At 43.0% G+C, this 24690-nt stretch overlaps 1 protein-coding gene across 1 annotated transcript in view; it reads right to left on the bottom strand.

Moving 5' to 3' along the window:
- Positions 1 to 3248: 3248 nt before the first annotated feature.
- fkbp15a (FKBP prolyl isomerase family member 15a) overlaps positions 3249 to 24690 on the bottom strand; it is a 77991-nt gene continuing 56549 nt past the window's right edge. Inside the window, exons 20-26 of the mRNA XM_048613348.1 lie at positions 20729 to 20734; positions 19026 to 19118; positions 17146 to 17268; positions 13464 to 13571; positions 9397 to 10259; positions 7420 to 7528; positions 3249 to 6879 (exon numbers count right to left, since the gene is read on the bottom strand). Of these exons, the coding sequence (XP_048469305.1) occupies positions 6802 to 6879; positions 7420 to 7528; positions 9397 to 10259; positions 13464 to 13571; positions 17146 to 17268; positions 19026 to 19118; positions 20729 to 20734 (1380 nt within the window). The 3' untranslated portion in view covers positions 3249 to 6801. The remainder of the gene's footprint in view (positions 6880 to 7419; positions 7529 to 9396; positions 10260 to 13463; positions 13572 to 17145; positions 17269 to 19025; positions 19119 to 20728; positions 20735 to 24690) is intronic.

Genomic DNA, 24690 nt, shown 5'->3' with positions numbered 1-24690 from the left:
TCGGGCCTAGACCCTTCTTCAGAAAAAGGGAAGAAGGGTCTAGGCCCGAAACGTGAGCCTTCCTGCTCCTCTGATGCTGCTTTGCCTGCTGTGTTCATCCAGCTCTACACCTTGTTATCTCAGATTCTCCAGCATCTGCAGTTCCTGCTATCTCTGCAGCAGAGTAAGCTTTCTTAAAAAAAACCCTCTGAAGTTGAGTTATGGAAGAGGGCTACAAACTTGGTTAAGTAGTTGAGTTCTGGAGAAGGGGCACTAAGGTTTGAACAAAGAATGCCAGAATGGGTTGAGTTATAAATCATGGGGAAGTGAGTGAGAACGGAGGTTGAGTAAAGACTGTAAAAGCAGTGCAGACAATTCCTGTTGTTTTCCGGTCAGAAGCAGTAATTAATTCCTCTCCCTATGAACTCATGTGCCTGAATGGTGAGTGTGACTATTAATAGCGTCTGTGTCCTAACGTTCAGTAACGTGTGGTCAGACTCCATCCGGCCTCTGTTGCAGTCAAGATGGAAAAACAAGTGCACCCAGCAACAAAATGCAGGCCACCCATCCAAGCTATTCAAATATGGATTTAGGGACATTTTTCCTTATCCTTTGTGGCTGCTGATGCTAAGGCCAGTGTTTGATGCCCATCCCTAATTGCCCTTGTACCATGTGGCTTGCCAGGCCATTTCTGGGGGCAGTTAAACATCAACCCCCTTACTGTGTGGCTGGAGTCAGGTTTCCTTTCCTAAAGGAAACTGGTAAAGCAGATTTTTTTAAAAAAGGACAATCAATGCTAGTTCTTTGTATTCCATATTTATTAATTAAATTTAAATTCCAATAACTTCCACAATGGAATTTGAACCCACGGACCCAGGACTGGGTCTCACGTTTACTGTAAAACTACAGCCCAGTCTAAAACAATATTGCAAGTTTGTTGTTGCAGTTGAGCAAACTTCAAACTGGCTTTATGTTTCAACCTTCTTCACGTTCCACTTATCTGACAAATTAGATATCATTATCCAAGACGGGGTCCGTTTAAAGAATTTTACTGTACCCGCAACTAATCATACAGCTGTGGTCCAGTCACAACCTCTGGCCAGATATGCATTGTCTCCTCAATTAAATGAAATTCATTCAGAACCTGACCAGTTTGGGTAATGACTGGAAGAAGGATCAACAAAGGAGGCTGAAATGTTCTCTTTCCCTTTTTCCAAGCCTGTTGACCTTCCACAGTCACCTTAATCAGTTTGAGAGCGAGCTGAAGCAATAAGTAGCAGGGGTTTGCATTTGTATGTTGAAAAATGGACAACTGCAAGCGTCAGGATTTATGGGCAGAATTCCAGTGGGGTGCCCTAATGTGGAATTAGAATAATGACAGAAGTTGTGGAAATAGAATTCCAGTGTACATTGCTGCTGGGGGTTTCTGCCTGGTGAGGTCCTCGTTTGTATTGTGTAGCACTTGAATGGCAGTCAGCACTTATCAGCCTGGGATGGCAAGTGGCAAGTAACATCTGTGCCAAACAAATGCCAGGCAATGACTGGGTCTGAGCTGTGCTTGCCTCTTTGTAGGATATGTGGAACAGCCCCTTTTCCGCTGTTACACTGGACCTATCCCCCACCTCTTCCTCCACTACATCGATGACTGTATCAGCTCTGCCTCATGCTCCCACAAGGTGCTTGAACAGTTCATTAACTTTACTTACACCTGTCACCCCAACCTCAAATTCACCTGGACCATTTCTGATACCTCCCTCCCCTTGCTGGACCTCCCTATCTCCATCTCTGGTAACCGTCTCAGCACTGACGTCTATTTCAAACCCACCGACTCCTATAGCTACCTTAACTAAACCTCCTCTCACCCACCCTCCTGCAAGAATGCGATCCCTTACTCCCAATTCCTCCGCCCACATCTGCTCCCAAGATGGAGTGTTCCACTCACAGACATCCCAGATGTCCTCCTACTTCAAGAATTGTAACGTCCCCCTTCCTTTGATCAAAAATGCCCTCAACCGCATCTCTTGTGTTTCCCGCACTTCTGCCCTCAAAACCCCCCCCCACCCCTGACAAAAATAAAGACAGAATCCCTCTGGTCCTCATATATCACCCCATCAACCTCTGCATCCAACATATCATTCTCCACCACTTCTGCCACCTACAATCTGACCCCACCACCAAAGAGAGATTTCCCTCCCCAACCCTATCTGCCTTTCATAGGGACCGTTCACGCTGACTCCCTGGTCTGCTCCACACTCCCCAATAGCCCCATCACACCCGGCACCTATTCCTGCAACCACAGGAGATGCTACACCTGCCCCTCACCTCCATCCGAGGCCCAAGACAAACTTTTCATATCTGAAAGAGGTTCACCTGTACATCCTCCGACCTGGTCTACTGTATCCATTGTTCCCGATGTGGCCTACCCTACATCGGTGAGACCAAATGTAGACTCGGTCACAGATTCACACTGCACCTGTACCCTGTACACTATAATCAACACCACGTTCCGGTCACTAACCATTTTAATTCCCCCTCCCACTCCCTGCGTGACATGTCCATCCTGGGCCTCCTCCAGCATCACAATGACGCCACCCGCAAACTGGAGGAGTAACACCTCATATTCCGCCTCGGGAGCCTACAGCCCAATGGCCTAAACATGGAATTCACCAGTTTCAAAATCTCCCCACCTCATCCCATATCCAACCCTCCATCTCATCCCTGCCTCCTTGACCTGACACAACCTGTCCATCTCCTTCCCCACCTGTCCGCCCCACCCTTCCCACTGACCAATCCCCACTACCCCTCCTGCATCCACTTATCGCCATCCCACCAACCTTCCCAAGCACCACCTCTCTTTCGTCTATTTATTTCCCAACTCCCTTCCCCTCACTAGTCCCGATGAAGGGTCTAGGCCCAAAACGTCGACTCTCCTGCTTCTCTGATGCTGCCTGACCTCCAGCTCCACACTGTATAAACGCATTAGCTACAAGAGAAAGGCAGTGGCTAGGAATACAGCAGAATATGGGATGTATAGTGAAAACAAAAACATGCATAAGATAAACTTCAGTCAATACCAGTGAAGATCTACAGGAATTACTCATTCTGTGGCCTGAATTATTGTGTGATATGAAATCATGGTTTGACTTCCTTGCTCATGTGAGGCAACAATGTGGTGATAGCTGAGCTGTGCTTACCACCCTCTTGTGGGCATCACATGATACTGCATAGTCCTTTTTTTGGAAATGGGATACTCAATCACACTGCAACGCTCACAATCAAATGTATTTATTCATAGTCATGCAGTTCACCTGTCATATTTTCTTTACATTTTTCCTGGAATACAAGAAATACTACAGGAGTAGACCACATGACCCATTAAGCATGCTCTGCCATTCAGTGTGACAGTGGCTGACTTTGGGCCTCGACTCCACCCTCTCCTGCCTTCTCCCAATATCCTTCAATTCCCTGAGACCCCTTTATCAGCCTTAAATATACTTAAAGATAAGCATTCATAATCCTCTGTGGTAGAAAATTACAAAGATTCACAACTCTTTGAGTTAAATAATTTCTCAACTCACTCCCTTGAAGTGTACCCCCATGTTTTGGATTTCCATGACCAGATGAAGTAATCTCTCAGCATCTACCTTCTCAAACCCTTTGTAAATCTTGAATGTGCAAATAAGATCACCTCTCATCCTTCAAAACTCCAGATGAAAAGCCCAATTTACTTAACATCTTGCTGCAGGATAACCATCTCTCCAAAGGGCCATTTTAACAAACATTTACTGTACGTTCTCCAACGAAAATATATCCTTTCATAAATGTGGAAACTGAAAATGCACACAGTATTCCAGTTTTGGTCTTCCCTAAACAATTGTAGCAAGACTACTTCATTCCTATGGTCCAAAGCTCAATCTGCCATTTGCTCTCTAAATTGCTTGCTGCATCTGCATGTTTCCTCTATCATCAGTGATAAGTTTCACACCTGTTAGACAATATCTAGCAATTCCACTCTTACAACCAAAAATGCATAATTCCCCCATATCATACTCCAGTTGCCAACTCACAACCAGTCTTTGCAGACCACAACTTCCAAAACTAGGTAAAAAGTATCATGAGCAATTATGATGCATTATATAGTTGCATTTCTTCGTATTAATGATGTTAAAAAAGAGACAAAGTGTAAATAGCTGAGGCCTCAGCAACAATGCCTGTGACATCAAGGTTTAAAGCCTTAAAATGGAAAAGGACAAACAGCAAACATAAAAAATGCTCAACTGGAAGAATACCAAGTGTAGGATATATGGCCAGGTTGAAATCAAAGATTTGCAGGTGAAACAGTAAATGAGAAAACGGAAGACCTTTCAAAGGGGAGATATTCAAATACGCAGCCTCGACTGCTCTTTGGGGAAAAGAATTCTGCAGACTAAATGACCCTCCGAAAACATTTCTCCTTTTCTCAAATTTTAAAAAGGCTACTTATTACATCTCTTACTCTGGTCCTTCGATGAGAGGAAACATCCTCCCAAGCTTCCTCACGATATTATGGTTCAGTAAGATCACCTCCCATTCTTCTCAACTCCCAGTATAAGACTCAACCCGTTCAACCTCAAGATGTCCATGGAATGAGAAAGTGAACCTTAGCTGAACTGCTTCTAATGCAAGGTAATTATCTACTTTTTTCAAACATGGAGGCTAAAACTGTACACAGTACTCCAACGCCTTATACTTTGACATTCCATTCCCCTTGCAGCAAACAGCAACATATACTTTGTCTTCCTAAATCATGTGTTGTCCTCCCATACTAACCTTTTGTGAATCATGTACCATGACACCCAGATCCTTGTAATATCAACAGTCTCTCTATTTAAATAGTATATTGCTTTTATATTCTTCCTGCCAAAGGAGACAGGTTCAGATTCCCACATTACACTCAATCTGCCAAAGTTTTGATCCACTCACCTAGCCTATCTACATTTCTTTGCAGACTCAGCTTCCTCATGACTGACTTACTTTACTACCTATCTCTCTCTGTTTAATTGGCAAATTCAGCTATAGAATCATAGAATCAGAAACCCTAACCTGTAGAAGCAGGCCATTCAGCCCATCAAGTCCACACTGCCCCTCCGAATAGCATCCCATCAGACTTACAGCCCCTCCCCAATCCCTGTAACCCTGCATTTCCCATGGCTAACCCACCTAGCCTGCACATCCCTGGACACTATGGGCAATTTAGCATGGCCAGTGCACCTAATCTGCACATCTTTGGACTGTAGGAGGAAACCGAAGTGCATGGAGGAAATCCATGCAAACACGGGAAGAATGTGCAAACCCTACAATGGCAGTGGCCCAAGGCTGGAATCGAACCCAGGACACTGGTACTGTGAGGCAACAGTGCTAACCACTGAGCCACCGTGCCACCCTAATGGTACAGTCTCGTTATCTAGGTCATTTTGACAGGAAGAGGGGTGGGATGTTCATGGAGGGAGAGAGAGATCGCCCAAAAGAAAGGCAGCAGCTGCTGATCCTCTGAATGACTAGGCAAGAGAGAGAGGAGTTTCCAATCAGTGGGATGCATTCCATAGCACTGTAAAGACTCTACAGGATTTGCCCTGGCAAAGCTGGCACCAGAGTGGGTTGGTTTGGGAATTCAAAGACCAAGGGACAATGGCCATGAAATACTTTGATTCAGCAAAATGGAGAGATGTAAATCCATTAGAAGCAGAGTGTGAAATGGGTCTGTTTTCTCTAATAGCTGAAGGCCTATGGAAACCATACGATAAAGTACACCAGTATGCTATTTAATATGTGGCATGAGGTTATTGGTCATGGTAAGACAAAAATAATATTTTTTAAAAAATAACTTGGCACTAACTGCCTATTAGGTAATGCTTAGTCAATGTTGCTTTTAGTTTGTTACAGTGATGTTCTAAAGTTGAAATCTTGTTGCATAATTCCTTTAAGTTGGGCACTAGGCATTCAAATCCCTCCACTCAAAGTCTCCACAACAATTATAAATGGATCCAAACAAAACGGACATTTAAGCTTCACAAGCCCATCAAAATTTGACATTAAGATAAATTAAACTGTATGACCCAAAGTCTGGGCAAAGAGGAATGTTTTCAGGAGCATCCTGGAGTTAGAGATAACAGGTAAAGAGGTTAAGAGGTTTGGAGAAAATTCCAGTTCAGGCATTGACAGCTGAAGACAGTGAGTTCTGCCCACACAGGCTGCATCAAGAAACAGTGGTGGAAATGGATATGTTGGGCACCAAGTGATTAGAGGTTAAGGCACAGAGATACTTTATTTTGGACCAAACCAATGCTGTACCCAACACACAGAACAAGAAGAATGTCTTATTCCCTGTATGAGCATCACTCACAGATGACAGAACGTAATGAAGAGAGATTTATATCCAAACGGTGGCAGTCACAATAACAGAATTATTAAGCAGTCACTATTTGCTTTGTGCTGGGTTCGGCTGTCCTTGGCTGTTTAAGCCGTAAAAATTTAACAAAATTCAGCAGGAATTAAAAAGGAAATCTGATTGTAACAGAGCCATATCGTGTTCAGGAACAATACCACCGTGTGGTTCAGATTCAGTGCAATTTCATCCGCAATTTCCTTCTGTTCGGACTCCAGACAACCTCACACCAGAAGGCTGTGCCCAGTAAGTTACAATCAGAGAGAATTTCGGAATAAGAAGTTCCACAGGGAATAAGCACTGCGTTTTCAGACAGGTCTTTCAGGCAGGATACTTTCTGGTTCCTTAGGCAATCAGCTCCATCTCCACAGTAATTACACCCAATCTTAGAAGTGACTTTATCCAAGCCAATCAAAATCATCTTCCTCATCCTCATCTCCAAACAGGGGTGCTGGTGGTGGGCGACCCTTCATACTCTGAGTGAGCAAGACAGAGACAGAGAGAGACAGAGACAGAGAGAGAGAGAGAGAGAGAGATAGAGAGTGGCAAATGACATACTGATAATCAGGATCTTGAAGCAATAGGAAGGGGTGCCGCTTGTAAAACCTTGGCATACAGTCACTGCTATGGAGATTAGATCTGAAATCATACTACATGTTCCCAACATCCAACATTTGTTGTAACACTCAAATTATTTACACCCTCTTCCATTAAACAATTGGCCCCATGTTGCCCTGCCCCCTTTACACTACAACCCCCCCCTTCCCCCCCCCCCCCTTCCCCTCCGCCCCTCCCGTTCCCCCCATCCCTTTACACTACAGCCCCTCCCTTCCCCCCCACCCCTTTACACTACAGCCCTTCCCTTCCCCCAACCCCTTTACACTACAGCCCCTCCCTGTCCCTTTTCATTGCTAAACCCCCAGTTCCCAACTTCCTTTCCACAATAGGGTACGACCATGGCAACACTGCCCTCATTCTCCCTCACTGTTGCAGGAATGAGATCCCTACTTTCTTACCACTTCATCTTCATCCTCTTCCTCCTCCTTCTTGGTTACCTTTCCTAATTTCGGAGTCAATGCTTTGAACAAGCCCTCCTCGTCATCATCATCATCATCACTGAAAAGACTAAAAAGTAAAAGGTTACAGGGTCAGTGAATCATTATCTCTGTTCTTCATTTTTAAACAGAGCTGTACATGGTCATTTTATTACTCAGCTCTTTACCCAATGGTGACTGACACTGAGCAAGTTTCTTCAAGAAGTGAAATTGGCAGCTCAGAAATCTGCAATCTTCATCTGTGAAGAGGAGGTAGGAAGTGCAAACGGGCTATTCAACTGTGGAAGTCATCATCCTAGCCAAGCCTGATCCAGCCCAGACAAAAGCAGGAGTCACTAGAGAGATATCAGGAGAGGGGAATCCAGAATGATCTTCTGATCCATCTCTGCCCAATAAGTTTTCAAGAGAATTATAAAATTCCCCAAAACATTACCTAACAAATATAAACAGCAGCAAAATAAAGTAACACGGACACCAGAGCAGGAGAAAAAGATTTGCATTTTTACAGTGCCTTGCATGACCCAATGGCATTTAAAAGTCTTCTATAGCCAATGAATTACTTTTGAAATGTAAACCAAAAGAACTGCAGATGCTGTAAATCAGGAACAAAAACAGAAGTTGCTGGAAAAGCTCAGCAGGTCTGGCAGCATCTGTGAAGGAAAAAAATCAAGTGTTCTCAGGAAGAGTCACCGGACCCAAAATGTTAATTCTGATTTTTTTCTTCAAAAGATGCTACCAGACCTGCTGAGCTTTTCCAGCAACTTCTATTTTTGTACTTTTGAAATGTAGTCAATATTGTAAAGTAGCCAACATTTCACAGAGCAAAACAGATATTCAGTTTTTCAAATGTAATATTTATCATGAAACAGTGTTACAACACTGAAAAAAACTCCTCTTTTCTTCAGGAACAAAAACAAAGTTGCTGGAAAAGCTCAGCAGGTCTGGCAGCATCTGTGAAGGAGAAAACACAGTTAACGTTTTGGGTCCGGTGACCCTTCTTCAAATAGGGTGAATGTTACGCTGGGAGGATGTTACCCTAACATCCTCAAGAGGTCAAGATCTTAGAATAAGCAGTCAGTTGATCAAGACTGAGATGAGGACAAATTTCTTCACCTGAAGGCTTGCGTACCTTTGGAATTCCCTATCCCACTGACCTGTGAACGCTCAATTATTGGCCATATTCTACTCAGAGATCAACAAATTTTTGGATAGCAAGAGAATTAAGGATATGGGGAAAGAGTAATGGGAGTTGGCGTGGATCTTGACCAGTAATGATCTTAATAAATGATGCATAATACTTGACAGCTGAAAATGGTGAATCCTGCTCCCATTTTTTAGCTTATGTTCTTACATTATTCAGATCGGAGTATTTTTTTCTTTTGCCATTCAATTATATTATGACAGTCGTGTACCTTAACTCCATCTGCCCACCCTTGTTCCCTTACACCATTGTTGAACAATCTGATACCAATTTCAGTTTGGAAATGCAAATCCCTTGCCTGTAACAGCATTTTGGAAGAGGAATGTTTCAAGGTTTCCAATTACTATTGAATCTGTGTCCACCTTTCAGTAAGTGCATTCCAGATCCTAGCTGTGGAAAAAAGGTCTCACCTTCTCCCCACTCACCTGCTGAGGGAAATAATACCTGGAACATGAAACACCCACACTCACTGAAAAGTTATAGCCAAAACCAAATGAGACACTTGAATTTTTTTTTGTTTAAAACACTTTTACCCTTCAAGACTGGCCACATCACAGAACACTTACATGACCCCATCACATGACTAGAGCTTTCTGAATAGTCCAGCCATTTGGTTTCACTCCCACTTGGGCATCTTGAAAACTTTGGAAATAGGGTATAAGGTAGTCTGATTGCAATGACACCCAGTCTGGGGAACCCAAACGCTCTGCAACTGCATCGACTTGTATAATATCTACCTGGAAGCATTTGTTGAAGGGGCAGATTTAGATTTGAGTCCTGGCATTGATTTTGTGTCACTGGAACCACATTCTGCCACATGCAATGCATCCAGCTCCGAGGGAGACTCGCTTGATTCAAACACTGGACCCTCTGGGATTTCTGGGCTGTCTTCATTCCCATTGAGAGCTGGGACTGTTTCCTGCAAAGGTTCTGAAAGCAGAGGCTCCCCTTGAATTCTAGAACTGCTTTCAATATTGGGTGCTTGAGATCGCTCCTCCTGTCTTTCATGTGCTGATGGACTGTTTAAAACTGAGCTATTGCCCAGCTCACACTGCTGAACCCCATCCAATGGGTTATGGCTCTTCTCTGGCGTTCTGTTGTGCTCAGGGCCCTCTGTTTGTTGATGAGGTTTTTCACCTTGACAATCAGACAAAGGGGGTTTCAGTTTCATCTCAGTCGGTGTATTAATGACTCCTTTTCTGGAGGTCTCTGCAGTAGCCTCCTGATTATCTGCTGTGGGTAAGCTTTGTGCAAGCGTAGGAATGTTCAGGCTAGAGGTCAGAGCTGCCTCCGGCTGCTGCAACTCCAACTGCATTGCTTTCGAGCTATCAGCCTCATTGTGCTCGGATTTCACTGTAGCCACCTCACCAGAGTGACCAGGTGATAAAGTCACATCACTTATCCGGTCAGCTTCAGCTACTGTGGGTTGCTTTTCATCCAATGCTGCAACGTTCTGACTTTCTGAGGTATCAGTATTCACTTTAATCTCAATCGGAGGAGCTGCTCGTTCTTCCAGCTCCTCCTCAGATTCGTCATCCTCATTGTCACTCTTCGTGATTAGCTGGTCTTGGCCACTCATCAAAAGTTTCAGGGTAACTGCCTGTCCGAAAAGAACAAGACAAGATCGTTTGTAGATACATTGCAGAACCAGCAACAAAGGCATAAAAAAATTACTGCTGGGTCCTGTAATGACCAAACTGGGTTCAGGGAGGTTCAGTTGTGGAACCGATTCATAAATTTTAATCCCTCCATCTATACTGAATTAACTGATCTTAGTTGATGCGAAAATGTTGCATGTTTAAGATCAGACTCAAATATGAGTACTTGCTGAAAGAAAAACTGCTTATTTTTGAAGGATGATCAATTGAACCTTAACATCATTGTCAATATCTTGCTGAACCAGTCAGGGTGAAAAAGTCCCAAATTCAAACTCCAGTATATCCTGAGTTAGACAACAACAGCAGTGACCCAGGGTTTTCAATTTCAACTTAACAATCAGTAGGTGTGTGGAGACTTGGTGAGAACAGCACCAGATTTTGGTGTAAGGCTTGGTGTAAGGCCTGTCAGCAATGTCAAACCTGACAGATGATGGGTCATTTGGGTGACTGCAGAACCAAAACCTACACAAGCTAACTTTTTTTTTTAAATGGGGGGAGGCCATCTTAATTCATCCTTCTGGAAATGTCCTAAAGGGACAATATAATGAAGTTTCAAAATTGTCAGAGAGAGCAAGACTTGAGTAATAGATGCACACTTTAACCAAAGAGGCAAGAATGAAGAAACCATCAACACAGGAATTTAGAATGAAAAACGGGGAAAAAAAACTTCACATAGTTGAGAAGCTTTGGAACTCACTTCCAGAGTTAACGGCTAAAATGAAACTATGTCAGCATTCAAAATCAGATTGAATAGGTGGATAAAGGAAAAGCATTTAAAACATGGAAACCAACAATTAAGTCTATTTGTTCAGATGGAGGGTAACTACTAGCAAATGCTTGTTGGATTCAATGGCCAGTTTCTATGCTGTAGCTTCTATGTCTATTTCTATGCACTTCAGCAAATAAGTACTTTTTTTAAAAAAATTCCAGATTTTTCAGGTAACTACAACACCTGGAGATTGACTCTATACACTGATTGCCGTCCATGAAGGAGAATTGCCAGACATCAACCCGGAATTAATGTTTAATAAACATACTCTTGTCCTGCAATCCAATGGATTCTTTATTTACTTCTCCATCCGTTAAGGGCTCAAATCCTGTCTATTCCAGTTCCTGAACCTGTCCTTTCCAGGCTGATCAACACACCTCATAATTCAGACTCTTGGCACAGGGAAAACAATCAGCTTCATTACCCTTCCCTGCACTGCCATTGGCAATTACTGTCTACTGAGCTGAATGTCTCCTTGGTATCTCAATCGCCAGTGGTGGATAAATTATCAACCAAAGCATGACTTCCTCTCTCTGACATGATGATTTTGCAATATCGTTCCAACAACCTTTTGGTTTTGATTGCTGTACCGCATTGGTTAGATATTTTGAACATATTCAGAATCCTAAATCTCTTTCAGCAGCATTCATCAAGTGTGCGTGTTGTTTATTTTGCTCATTAGATGCAGTGCTATTCTCTTGACTGCATTAAATTTCACTGGTTACTATCATTCTGACACCGATCTTTTTAAAATCAGTTTATTATGCAACTTCTGACCAGAGTTTCCTGATTTTTAGTGTCAGCAGAAAATTTCACTAGCTTGCAGGGGGTTGTTCATGTGTAGATTAGAAACAACTGCGCTGTGGAGAATATCACTCAACATATGTCTCAATTGATTTCCTACCCTTCAGCCAATTTCATATCTACAGCCCAGGCTTTCCTGGACGCCTACAGCTTCAGAAAGTGGAATTCACATGAATCCTAGAGCGGAATTCTAGACATATTAGGGTACAGCACTTTCCTACATTTACTCTGGGTGGCACTCATTCAGGATTTCAGAACTTCTTCAGTCAGGATTGACTGCTTTTTGAATCTATGCTGTTTACCAGATTTTAAATAATGCTGATATGCCTTCTTGCTAACATATTCCATTAATGCCACACAGAATGGAAGTATAATGGGACTGCAGTCGTCCACATCTGTCTTATATATTTATTGATTATCCTTCTTCTCAATCACATCTGATATTTCCATTATAACAACAGTCAATAGTTGCCAGATCCTCTTGTGCAGCATTCTAAGATGAATACTGTGTCTGGTATGTGTTTTTAAATTGGTTTAATCCTCCAAGATTTTTCTCTCATTTGGAATCAAAATTACTACATTGCCACGATTGGTCTACCTTCTCTTCTACTAAAATAATGCTTACTCATTTGCTTTCATTACTAGTGTTAAGGCCTGCATTTGTCCTTTTTTCTCTAATCATGCTTTTAATGTTCTTTGGCATTTTCTTGCATTACTTCTACTGTGTCCTGCCTTTTCTCAAGAGCATTGGTATTCTTTGACAAAAACAATAGTTCTTGTGCTGAAATTCAAGTCTTTTGTGCTAAACTACAAGAAAGGAGAGCCTACAGGAAAGACTGGTAATAGATTTCACTTCTTTCTTCATTCTACACTCTGTAATTTTGGTCTCATATATCCCCATTTCTTTTACTTTATCACTGAGGATTCTGCCAAAAGTGGCATCTCTTTACCCAAGGGCGTTTCAGAGTGCATGGATATAGAAGCAGGCTACTTGACGCATCAAGTCTACATCAACCCTCCAAAGAGCATTCCATCCAGACCAAACTATTACCCCATCCCTGCATTTCCCACGGCCAACCCACCTAACCTGAACATGTTTGGACTGCAAAGAAAACTCACAGAGACATGGGGAGAATGTGCAAACTCCAAACAGGCACCTGCAGATGGAATCTGAGAGGCAACAGTGCTAAGCACTGAGCCACCATGCCACGTGATATTGCATCAAACTGTGCCTGATGCAGGTAATGTGAATCATCTCAAGCTGTGTTGAAGGGACTATATTGTTGGTAAGTTATTGCTGTGTATGCACTATAAAATAATACAAGAAAGAGACCAAACACCAAAGCCATTCTTACAGCAGAAGGTAAAGTGACTACAGCTCTAGTTGGGGCAGTCAGATGACATAGTAGCTATACTTGCATGTTTATTTTGATGTGAGAGAATAAGTAAAAGGAAAGGATAGCATTTAAAAAAAAAATCCAGGTCTGGGCAGTGGGGTTCAATCACAGGCACCAGGTACACCAGCAAGCCCAAGCTCTGACTTCTTGGCGTTGGTCGGTTGCAATGTCTGTACCTTGATAGTGTTCACAATGACGCCAAGGACTGCTCTGCCACTGTACATTTCATCCAGGTCAAACTCTCCTCGCAACGACTGAAACACTCCATTCATGATTTTCTTCACCTGCAGAAAGTTTTGACACCCTAGTTCTCATTACACGTTAGGTTTTGAAATTGATTTTTTAAGATAAACAACAGAACCACTAGGTCAGGACATCCCACCATTACCAATATCAACATTGAACACTCCAAGGGCAGGTACAGAGGAAATTATCTCTGTACAGTTCCATTAAAATCCCTCCAAGTGAAACCCAATAGTGTTAAGGGCTTAAATTTGTTAATTTGTTAGTGTGTTCAAGAAAACTCTCAAATCAATATGTAGACAGCCCCAGCAGAGAAGGGGCAAAACTCAACTTCCTCTCAGAAAATAATGCTGGGCAAGTGACTGAGGTGTTAGTGGGGGAGTACTTTGCGATTAGTGATAATATTTTTATTAGTTTTAAAATCGTTATGGAAAAGGATTAGTTAAAGTTCTAAACAGGGGCAAAGCCAATTTTGATGGTACTAGACAAAAACTTTCAAAAGTTGATTGGGGGAGACTGTTTGCAAGTAAAAGGGACAACTGGCAGGTGGGAGGCTTTCAAAAGCACGATAAAAAGGGCAAGGCTAGCAGGAGTAGGGAACACTGGATGATTAGAGATATTGAGGCTGTAGTCCAGAAAGATAAAGAGACGTGTCAGGTATAGGCAGCTGGGAAGTGAATCCCTTGAGGGGCATAGGGATTGTAGGAGTACACTGGAGGGAAATCAAGAGGACAAAATGGGGACATGAGATAGCTTTAGCATATAAAAAGGTAAAGGAGAATCCAAAGAGATTCTATAAATATGGAGGTTGGTTGGCTCGCCGAGCTGGTTTGTTGTTCCGCAGACGTTACGTTACCGTGCTTGGTAACATCCTCAGTGCAGCCTCTGATGAAGCGTCGGTGTGTTTTCCCACCTGGCTTTTAAACTCTGGGGTCCGTTGCGATGGATTGTCTCACTTCCGGGTTTCCTCCGTAGTGGAATGTATATTGGTCGAGTTCATCAAAGGCTGCACTGAGGAGGTTACCAAGCACGGTAACGAAACGTCTGCGGAACAACAAACCAGCTCGGCGAGCCAACCAACCTCAACACCCACAACCCGATCTACAACTCTACGCCAAAACCTTAGATTCTACAAATATAGTAAGGGCAAAAAGAATAATTTAGGGAGAGAAATAACACCTCAAAGATCAACGAGGTCTTCTATGCGTGGAAACACAAGACATGGGAGAGATCCTAAATAAATATTTCATGTCAGTATTTACTATGGAGAAAGACATGGAAGCTCGGGAACTCAAATAAGTAGTGATGACTTGAAAAGAGTTCACATTACAGAAGAGGTGGTGCTGGAGGTCTTAAAACACAAAGGTGGATAAATCCCCAGGATCTGATCAAATGTATCCCTGGACATTGTGGGAAGCTGGGAAATAAATTACAGGGCCCCTAGCAAAGATTTTGTATCATCAACAACTACAGGTGAGGTGCCGAAAGACTGAAGAGTGACTTATGTTTTGCCATTTAAGAAACGCTGTGAAAAGTCAGGGAATTACAGGACAGTAAGGCTGACAGTGGTGGCTAAGTTGTTCTAAGGGTATTCTGAGAGACAGGAGCCACATGCAAATGGAAAGCAAGGACTGATCAGGGATAGTCAGCATGGCTTTGAATGTGGGAAATCGCGTCTCACTGACTGGAATTTTATTTTGGCAGAGGTGACGGCACAGAGGTAGACTATGTCTACACAGACTTTAGCAAGGCCTTCAACAAGGTTCCATGTGGTAAACTGGTTAGTAAGGATAGACCACATGGGATCCAGGAATGATAGCCAATTGGATACAAAATTGGCTTGGGTGGTTGGAGACAGAGGGTGGTGGTAGACTGCTATTTAGACTAGAGGCCTATGACCAGCGGTGTGCTGCAAGGATCAGAGCAGGGTCCACTGTTGATCATCATTTATATCAGTGATTTAGATGAGAATATCAGACGGCATGGTTAGCAAGTTTGCAGATAACACCAAAATTGGTGGTATAGCAGACAGCGAAGGTCATCTAAGAGTACAATGGGATCTTGATCAACTGGGCCAATGGGCCGAGGAACAGCAGATGGAGTTCAATACAAATAAATGTGAGGTGTTACATTTTGGTAAGAATAACCTGGGCAGGACTTACAGTTACTGGTAGGGCCCTGGAGTGTATTGTCGAACAGAGAGACCGAGGGGTGCAGGTACATAGTTCCTTGGAAGTGGTGTCACAGGCAGACAGGCAGCAATTGACCTGCTTGTTTTCAAAGCACTGAGAACAGAATGTCATGTTACAGTGGTAAGGCCACATTTGGAGTATTGTGAACAATTCTGGTCACTCTGATATAGGAAGAATGTTATTAAACTGGAAAGAGTGTAAAAAAAATTTACAAAAGGATGTCATCAAGACGTTTGAATTATAAGGGGAGGCTGGATAGGCTGACACTGTTATCCCCTGCAGCGTAGGAGGCTGAGGGGTGACCTTCTAGTGGTCATTAAGATGATGAGAGGCGCACGCAAGGTGAACAGCCAACGTCTTTTCTCAAGGGTAGGGGAGTACAAAACCAGAGGGCAGTATTTTAAGGAGAGAGGGGAAAAATTTAAAAGGGACCTGAGGGGCAACTTTTTCACACAGTGGGTGATGCGTATGTGGAATGAGCTACCAGATAAAGTCATAGAGGCGGGTACAGTTGCAACATTTAAAAGACATTTGGACAGGTACTTGGATAGGAATGGTTTAGACAGATGTGGGCTAAATGCAGGCAAACGGAATTAGTTCAGTTTTAGGAAACCTGGTTGGCCTGAAGAGTCTATTTCTGTGCTGTATGACTAAGACTGACAGTTTAAAGAGCTCAAAACTCGCAACCATCAATCTGGTTTTGATGGCCCCTTAACTCGCTTTCTGAATAAAGGGGGAAGAGGAAGAAAGAGTATTTGCATTGAGGGAAGGAAGGAAGGGGAGAAAAATATTTTTGGGTACAATTGAAGGAGATTGCACCAAAGTGACATGGTAACCAAACATGTTAGACAGACATTTTAACAGTCTTCTCACCAACTGAAGAAACAGGAGGCCTGATTTTCCTGATTAAAGGGACAATTTGATGGTTGAGCAGCTACAAGAACAAGACAGGTTTCATGGTCACCTAGGGACAATATCAGGCAAACATGTCAGAGTGTGACTGCGTGCTCAGAGCATCAGATCACTGAGACAGCTAAAGTCAGATCCCCTGGAGGGCCCATGGGAAAAACAGTTGTCAACATCACATTCACCTTTCAGTGAAATGGATGGCAGAATCACGGAGCAGTCAGAACTAGGTTTGCATCGAATGTCCTTTATCACCAAATGCTCCAATTCTCAACAATAAGGCAAGCACTTCCCTCTCAGGAGAGAATAAAGCAAAGTGAGAACAAGCTCTACTCCACTTCAGGAATCTTTAGTGGTCGCTATGTCACACCAGACCTTTGAGAACTTGGTCACGACGGATGCATGGAAAAGCAAGGGACAAAATTCCATTGAAAGCAAAGTAACATTATTCGTTCTAGAACGATCAAACATCTATCATTGCTTTACTGTGATGGTGACAATAACTCTCTCGCCATACCTCCTCAGCAGTATCACCTGACTGCAATGCTTCATTAGTTGCAGGGACCCGTTGTTGGAGTTCACGGATTTGGCTGTCGTAATGTTCCTTCATTGCAGCAGCTCTGCTCTGCAGGGATGAATACTGAAACACAGACATACAATTCTACCACATTTGTGCAATATCTCATTTAACAAAGTAGATCTAATGAGAGGTGAAACAAATTGCAGTTTTATTTTATGATTGCAGACATATAATCTGATACCTTCAGGTTTTTACAAACCTGGTCTGTGGCAGTCATGGGACTGCTAGAGACATGATATCAGAGTTCGGGAACACATACCGTAGACTGCAGACAACCACCAGGACAATTTGATGACAGGACAGAAATCAAAAATGAGGTTCTCCATGTTGGGCACAACAGCAAGGAGACCACACTCTGCAAAATTCATGTTACTCACATGAATAGCAATAGAATCCAGAGGCAGATTTTTTTTGATGAACTGTTTTTTGGTAAACATCAAGGTTTTCCATATAAATGATGCAAGGACAACCTAGAAAAAGTTTTTAAAGGTCTGCAGTACAAAACAACCTCTCATGACGGGACCAAATGAAGTACAGAAATATTGTCCAGCTCACTTGGAGGGCCAGTCATCTACATGAAACACAACATCCAATATGCCCACAAGATGGTAAGGGGTGTGACACAGTACCAGGAATTCCTTCCAGCAGAACTCAGTTCTGTGGGAAGTTCACACTCTCGTAGTCTTCAATCATGAGAAGATGTACAAAAGACAATGAAGTCGCTTACATGGCACAGTACTATAGGTGTGGTTCTTCAATGCCCCACTTAATCCAAACCATCTTGCTGCTCCAGTCTCACAATTACTGTTTATGTTCAAGTTAAAAGATCAACTGCGTCTCAGTAAGCAGCAAACTTCTGAGTCAGAGGAAATGGATTCAAGTTACATTTTAATGATTTCAGCACAAAATTTAGCCAACATTCCAGAGAACCAAGGAGGCGCTGCACACTAATGGAGCTGTGGCTCTCCAGATGACACGCTGGTTGAGTGATTACACTCAAACAAGATCTGCATTAACCATAAAACAGCCTGAGATCTGGGGTTGTGGAAAGCTCTAAATAAATCCAAGTCTTTCTTTCTTTAGCTGTACCTTAAAGATGTACTTTAAATGTATAGCTACCACAACATCGGAAATACAGTACAAACTTACGCACAGCAAGGTCCCAAAAATGGCAACTAATACTGGTGGTCAGTATTTATTTTTCTGCCAGTACCACCGAAACAAGTCATGGAAAATGCCTCTATTCTTGTTGGAATTTGTTTTATTTAACCTAAGGGCAAGACTGTCTGTGGTAATACCTGCATTTATTGCTTATTCCTAAACTCCATCAATGACATACTGGTAGTGAGCCAACTTCATGAACCAGATGTTGTTGTCAAGGTACTCCCTTGCTGTCAAGGTGCTGCTAGGGAAGGAACAGGTTTCACACTGATGCACATGCCCTACAGTACAACTTAAAGAAGTAGGGGATATTGAGGGAATCTCCCTGATATACTGGCCAATGTTTAACACTCAAATCACAGGAGCAAAGCATAGTCAAACTATTTTAAAAATCTCATTGCTGTTTTGGACCTTGCTGTGCACAAATTAGCTTTTCTCTACATTGAAACAGTGGTTGCACTTCAAAAAGCACTTCATTGACTCTGAAATGCCTTGAGACCAAGGATATGAAAACTGTTTTAGAAATGTAAGTTCTAGCTTTTCACCTCCTGTTCCTTATGCATATGTCCCAGTGCAGATTAATCACTTTGCGAAGTTGAATACCTTGGCATTTTTTTAAAACCTAATATGCTCCATGTGATCACAAACATCATTACCCGCTCCTTTAGTGCCTGCAGCTCCTCTGCTTGTTCCTGTAGGGACATGAGCCTGTCTTCCTCAACTTGACGGGACTGCTTCAATGATGCCAACTGCAGAATGACAGAATGGATTTACTGTGTGATCAGAAGTGGGCTGAAGCGTACACAGCATAAAAGTCAAGAATTTGGTGCCAAGCAGGAAGAAAGCACTTGTCTAAGCTTCAAGCAGTATGCATGAAGATCTTTATCTGATATACTAATGTTTTGTGCAAGTTAGTGTGGTAAAACAACTCAATCTGGAATGACACCACTCACAAACTGGAGGAGCAGCACCTCATATTCCATCTCGGGAGCCTATAGCCCAATGGCCTAAATGTGGATTTTACCAGTTTTAAAAATCTCCCCACCCCTGGCCTCATTCCAGTTCAACCCTCCCTCTCATCCCTGCCTCCTTGACCTGACACAACCTGTCCATCTTCTCTCCCACCTATCCACCCCTCCCACCTCACTGACTAATCCCCATCACTCCCTACTTGCACTCACCTATCATCATCCCACCTACCTTCCCCCAGCCCCACTCCTCCTCTCTATTTCTGAGCTCCCTTCCCCCTCCCCCATTTCTGAAGAAGGGTCCCGGCCCAAAACGACAACTTTCCTGCTCCTCCGACGCTGCCTGGCCTGCTGTATTCTTCCAGCTCCGTACTGTTATCATCTCTGGTTCCAGTATCTGCAGTTCTTGCTATCTCTCAATCTGGATTATCCATTTCAGAGTTTGTAAAATATGGCACAGGATGCTGTTTGGCCTGGCCACACCTTGTGGTCTAGAGGTAAAAGGGTGGGGGAGGACATGAAAATAGTGAAGGGCAGGGAGGAAGGTAAATGGCAAAGGTGATTTGGGCAGGGGGGATGCCTAGAAAAAGGCAGCGAGATGGGGGGCCAGGAGGGAAGACCAGTGGAGTCACATGGGCTCTTCAAGAAAAGATCACAGTAACACTGACCATGAAAATAAGAGAATAACAGTCATGTTGAATAATTACTCACACTCAGGTTTACAGTAGAGGAAGAGATCAACATGCTGTGCATTCCAAAGGACAGGGACTCAAAACTAATGAAAAAAAATAATGGTGCTATAGAATGATAAATTGCAAAGACCAGATAGGATTCCATTCCAGGATTTTAAAGCAAGTGAGCAGATTTCTAACTATGTTATTCCAAAGTTGACCTAATTCAAAAGCTGTTCCATTAGATTAACCTGTGATATTTCCATTCTTATTTAAGAAAAGCAACAGGAGGAAAATGGAGTCATGGGCCAGTTTGCCTAATATCTGTAGTATGGAAATTAGAGTCTGTAATTAAGGAAAGGGTGAATGAACATGTTGAAAATTTAACTGATCAGAAAGTCAGCATGGATTTGTCAAGAGTTAGCCATATGTAACAAATTTTTTTTGAAGAGGTGGCAAATGAATTTCTATGGATTTTATTTATATCAACTTCCAGAAGACATTTGATACATGCAAGAAATTTTAGGTAAACTGAAGCCCATGGAATCAAAAGTAAATTGACAACCTAGTTAGGAAGAGCAGCGGGAGACAGTAAGGACAATGGGCAAGTATTGTAATTGGCAGATGTGACTAGTGGTGTCCTGTGAGGATCCATGTTGGGGCCTCAACAATTCATCATATTCAGTAAGACTGTAGATGCTGGGTTAGAAAGTCACATACCCAAGTCTGTCAAAGACAAAAAGAAGCATTATTACTAAAATTACAAAGCAATAAGATGGGTTATACTGTGCAGGAAAATGTGAAATCAGCCACTTTCAACAAAACAGGATTTATTCTAAATAGTGAAATGCCAGGCAATGTAGGTATTGTGGTACATTCTGGACATTAGACCTTAGGAAGGATATATTGGCAGTGGAGGGAGGCCATCCTAGATTTAGCAGAAGGATAAGTGGACATCAAAAAGGTTAGATTACGAGGAGTGTTTTTTATTCTTTCATGGTTTTGAAGCATCACTGGCAAGGTCAGCAGATTTGCTCCCCATCACCAAGTGCCCTTGAATAGATGATGAACAGTTGTCTTGAAATAGAATCAGAGACGTACAGCACAGAAACAGACGCTTCCGGTCCAACTCCTCCATGCTGACCTGATATCCTACAAAAATCTAGTCCCATTTGCCAGCATTTGGCCCATATCCCTCAAAACCCTTCCTATTCATATACCCATCTAGATGTCTTTTAAATGTTGAAATTGTACCAGCCTCCATCATTTCCTTTGGCAGCTCATTCCATACATGCATCACTCTCTGCGTGAAAACACTTCCCCTAATCTTCCTTTTAAATACCCCCTCACCTTAAACCGATGCCCTCCAGTTTTGGACTCCCTCTTTGCCTATTTACCCTTCCATATCCCTCATGATTTTGTAAATCTCTACAAGGTCACCCCTCAGCTTCCAACGCTCCAGTGACAATAGCCCCAGCTTATTCAGCCACCCTCTATAGCTCAAACCCGCCAATCCTGGTAACATCCTCGTAAACCTTTTCTGAACCCTTTCTAGTTTCACAACATCCTTCCTATAGCAGGGAGACCAGAATTGCACGCAATTCTCAAAGTGGCCGAACCTAAATCCTGTACAGCTGCAACATGACCTCCCCACTCCTATACTGAATGCACTGACCAATAAAGGCAAACATTCTTCACAACCCGGTCTACCTGCAACTTCACTTTCAAGGAACTATGAACCTGCACTCCAAGGTCTCTTTGTTCAGCAACACTCCCCAGGACCTTACCATTGTGTATAATTCCTGTGCTGATTTGCCTTTCCAAAATGCAGCACCTCACATTTATCTAAATTAAACTCCGTCTGCCACTCCTCAGCCCATTGGCCAATCTGATCAAGATCCCACTGTACTGAGGTAACCTTCTTCACTGTCCACTACACCTCCAATTTTGGTGTCATCTGAAAACTTACTAACCATTCCTATGTTCACATCCAAATCATTTATATAAATGACAAAAGCAGTGGACCCAGCACCGATCCATGTGGCACGCTAATCACAGGTCTCTAGTCTGAAAAGCAACCCTCCACCACCCCCCTCTGGTCTTCTACCTTTGAGCCAGTTCTGTATCCAAATGGCTAATTCTCCCTTTATTCCGTGTGATCTAACCTTGCTAACCAGTCTACAAGGAACCTTGTCATCTGCTTTATTGAAGTCCATATAGATCACATCCACCGTTCTGCCCTCAGTCCTCTTCGCTCCTTCTTCAAAAAATTCCAAGATGGTGAGGCATTTTTTCCCATGCACAAAGCCATGTTGACTACCCATATTCAGTCCTTGCCTTTCCAAATACCTCAGGATTCCTTCCAACAACTTGCCCACCACAGATGTCAAGCTCACCATTCTATAGTTCCCTGGCTTATCCTTACCATCTTTCTTAAATAGTGGCACAACATTAGCCAACCTTCAGTCTTCTGGCACCTCACTTATGGCCATCGATGAGACAAATGTCTCAGCAAGGGACCCAGCAATCTCTTCTCTACCTTCTCACAGAGTTCTAGGGGGAACCTGATCATGTCCTGGGGATTTATCCACCTTTAAGCATTTTAAGACATCCAGTATCTCCTCCAATATAATATGGACATTTTCAGATATCACTATTTATTTCCCCACATTCTCTATCCTCCATATCCTTCTCCACAGTAAACACTGATGCAAAATACTCATTTAGTATCCCCATCTCCTGTGATTCCACACATATGTGGCCATATTAAACTTCAAGGGAGCCTATTCTCTCCCTCGTTCCTCTTTTGTCCTTAGATTATTTGTAGAATCCTTTTGGGTTCTCCTTAACTTTATTTGGCAAATAAAGTTCTCACGTACCCTTTTTGCCCTCCTGATTTTCCTCTAAAGCCAAGCCAACCAACCACAACATCCACAACCCGAGCTACAAATCTACTCTAAAACCTTAGAGACCTACGGGCGAAGCACGCTCAAATTGGCACGAAAATGGGAGAACTACACCAAACGACAGACCGCTACCCGCGAACAACTCTACTTCCTGCATGGATGCCTCAGGAACCAGGTATTACCATGTAGTGTGAAATACAAACCCCCTAACAACCCACAAGCTCACAAAACAGCAGAACAAAATGGCTAATGGTGAGCCAACCAACCACAACATCCACAACCCGAGCTACAAATCTAGTCTGAAATCTACCAGCCTTGCCCTTCACCTTAACAGGATCTGGATTCTCCTTCTCTCAGTTTTGGATGTTGCCATTTTCTAGCCTGCGAACATCTGGCCCCAATCAACTTTTGAAAGTTCTTGCCTAATACCGTCAAAATTGGACTTCCTCCAATTTAGAGCTTTAACTTTTAGATCTGATCTATCCTTTTCTATCACTATTTTAAAACTAATAGAATTATGGTCACTGGCCCCAAACTACTCCCCCACTAACACCTCAGTCACCTGACCTGCCTTATTTCCCAAGGGTAGGTCTCTACTTTGTTCCTGCCAGCCCTGACTGTTTGACTTACTCCTTTTCTCAACTGTATCAGTTTCAAACTGATCTCTTTTCTCACTATCTCCCTGCAACTCCCCCCCCACCCCCAACTTCATGACATTACAGCTGGTCTTGGTACCAGAAAACTGGTTGTCAGTGCTACATTCCCCTGAAAGTCCACCACCCCGTACGTTTTCTAAAACAGCATACTTGTTTAAGATGGGGACAGCCACAGGAGACTCCTGCACCACCTGCCTCCCTCTCCTATCTTTCCTGGAGGTCTGTGGACATCAGGCCAGACCACATAAATAACAAGCGGGACAGACCAACAGCACTTCATTGGAGGCGCGCTGACGATACCTAGTATGGTGACAAAACGTCTGCAAACCAACCTACCAACTCAGCGAACAAATCAACAACCTCAAATCAGTAACATGGAAACGCTCCCTAATCTTCCACATCCAACAGGAAGAGCACATCACTCTACTAATGGCCATCTTGGCACCTTAAACTACACACCCAGAAAATGGCACAGTCTTACTGTACTAAAAACACTGCTCCAGGCTAACTTAGTGCCTATGTTTTATATTTTCATAATTTAACCAAAAGATCTCAATAAAAACAAATCAAAAAAGGACCCACTCTACTCACTATTGTAGATCTACAAAAAAAAATAGCCACTTAGCTGCTCCCCTGCTCTCCAAGGTCAGCTGTGAACTTCGCTGTTTATTTACTTTTCTCAGAGGAACACTGATGTCCAGAGCTCCTTGAAATCCATTAGCACAGACAGTAACTGTGAAGGTTCACTGTTGGATCAGACGGCAGTGTAGGTTTCTTTCTCAATAAAAACCAAAAGAACTGCGGATGCTGTAAATCAGGAACAAAAACAAAGTTGCTGGAAAAGCTCAGCAGGTCTGGCAGCATCCGTGAAGGAGAAAACAGAGATAACGTTTTGGGTCCAGTGACCCTTCCTCAGAACTGATGGAGGCTGGGAAAACGTCAGTTTATATGCAGAAAATAGGGAGGTGGATGGGGTAGGGAGTAAACGATAGGATAGAGCCCAAAGAGAGAGTAAGACAGTTGGACAGACAAAGGAGTTGCTAACGATCAGGCTGGGAGGGTGACCTTGGGGACCGCTTGGGGACACTACAGCCCTCCGGACTCAATATTGAGTTCAATA

The sequence above is a fragment of the Rhincodon typus genome, chromosome 28 (genome assembly GCF_021869965.1).
Source record: "Rhincodon typus isolate 14 chromosome 28, sRhiTyp1.1, whole genome shotgun sequence".
Taxonomy (NCBI): domain Eukaryota; kingdom Metazoa; phylum Chordata; class Chondrichthyes; order Orectolobiformes; family Rhincodontidae; genus Rhincodon; species Rhincodon typus.
This window is presented reverse-complemented; position numbering and strand designations above follow the sequence as displayed.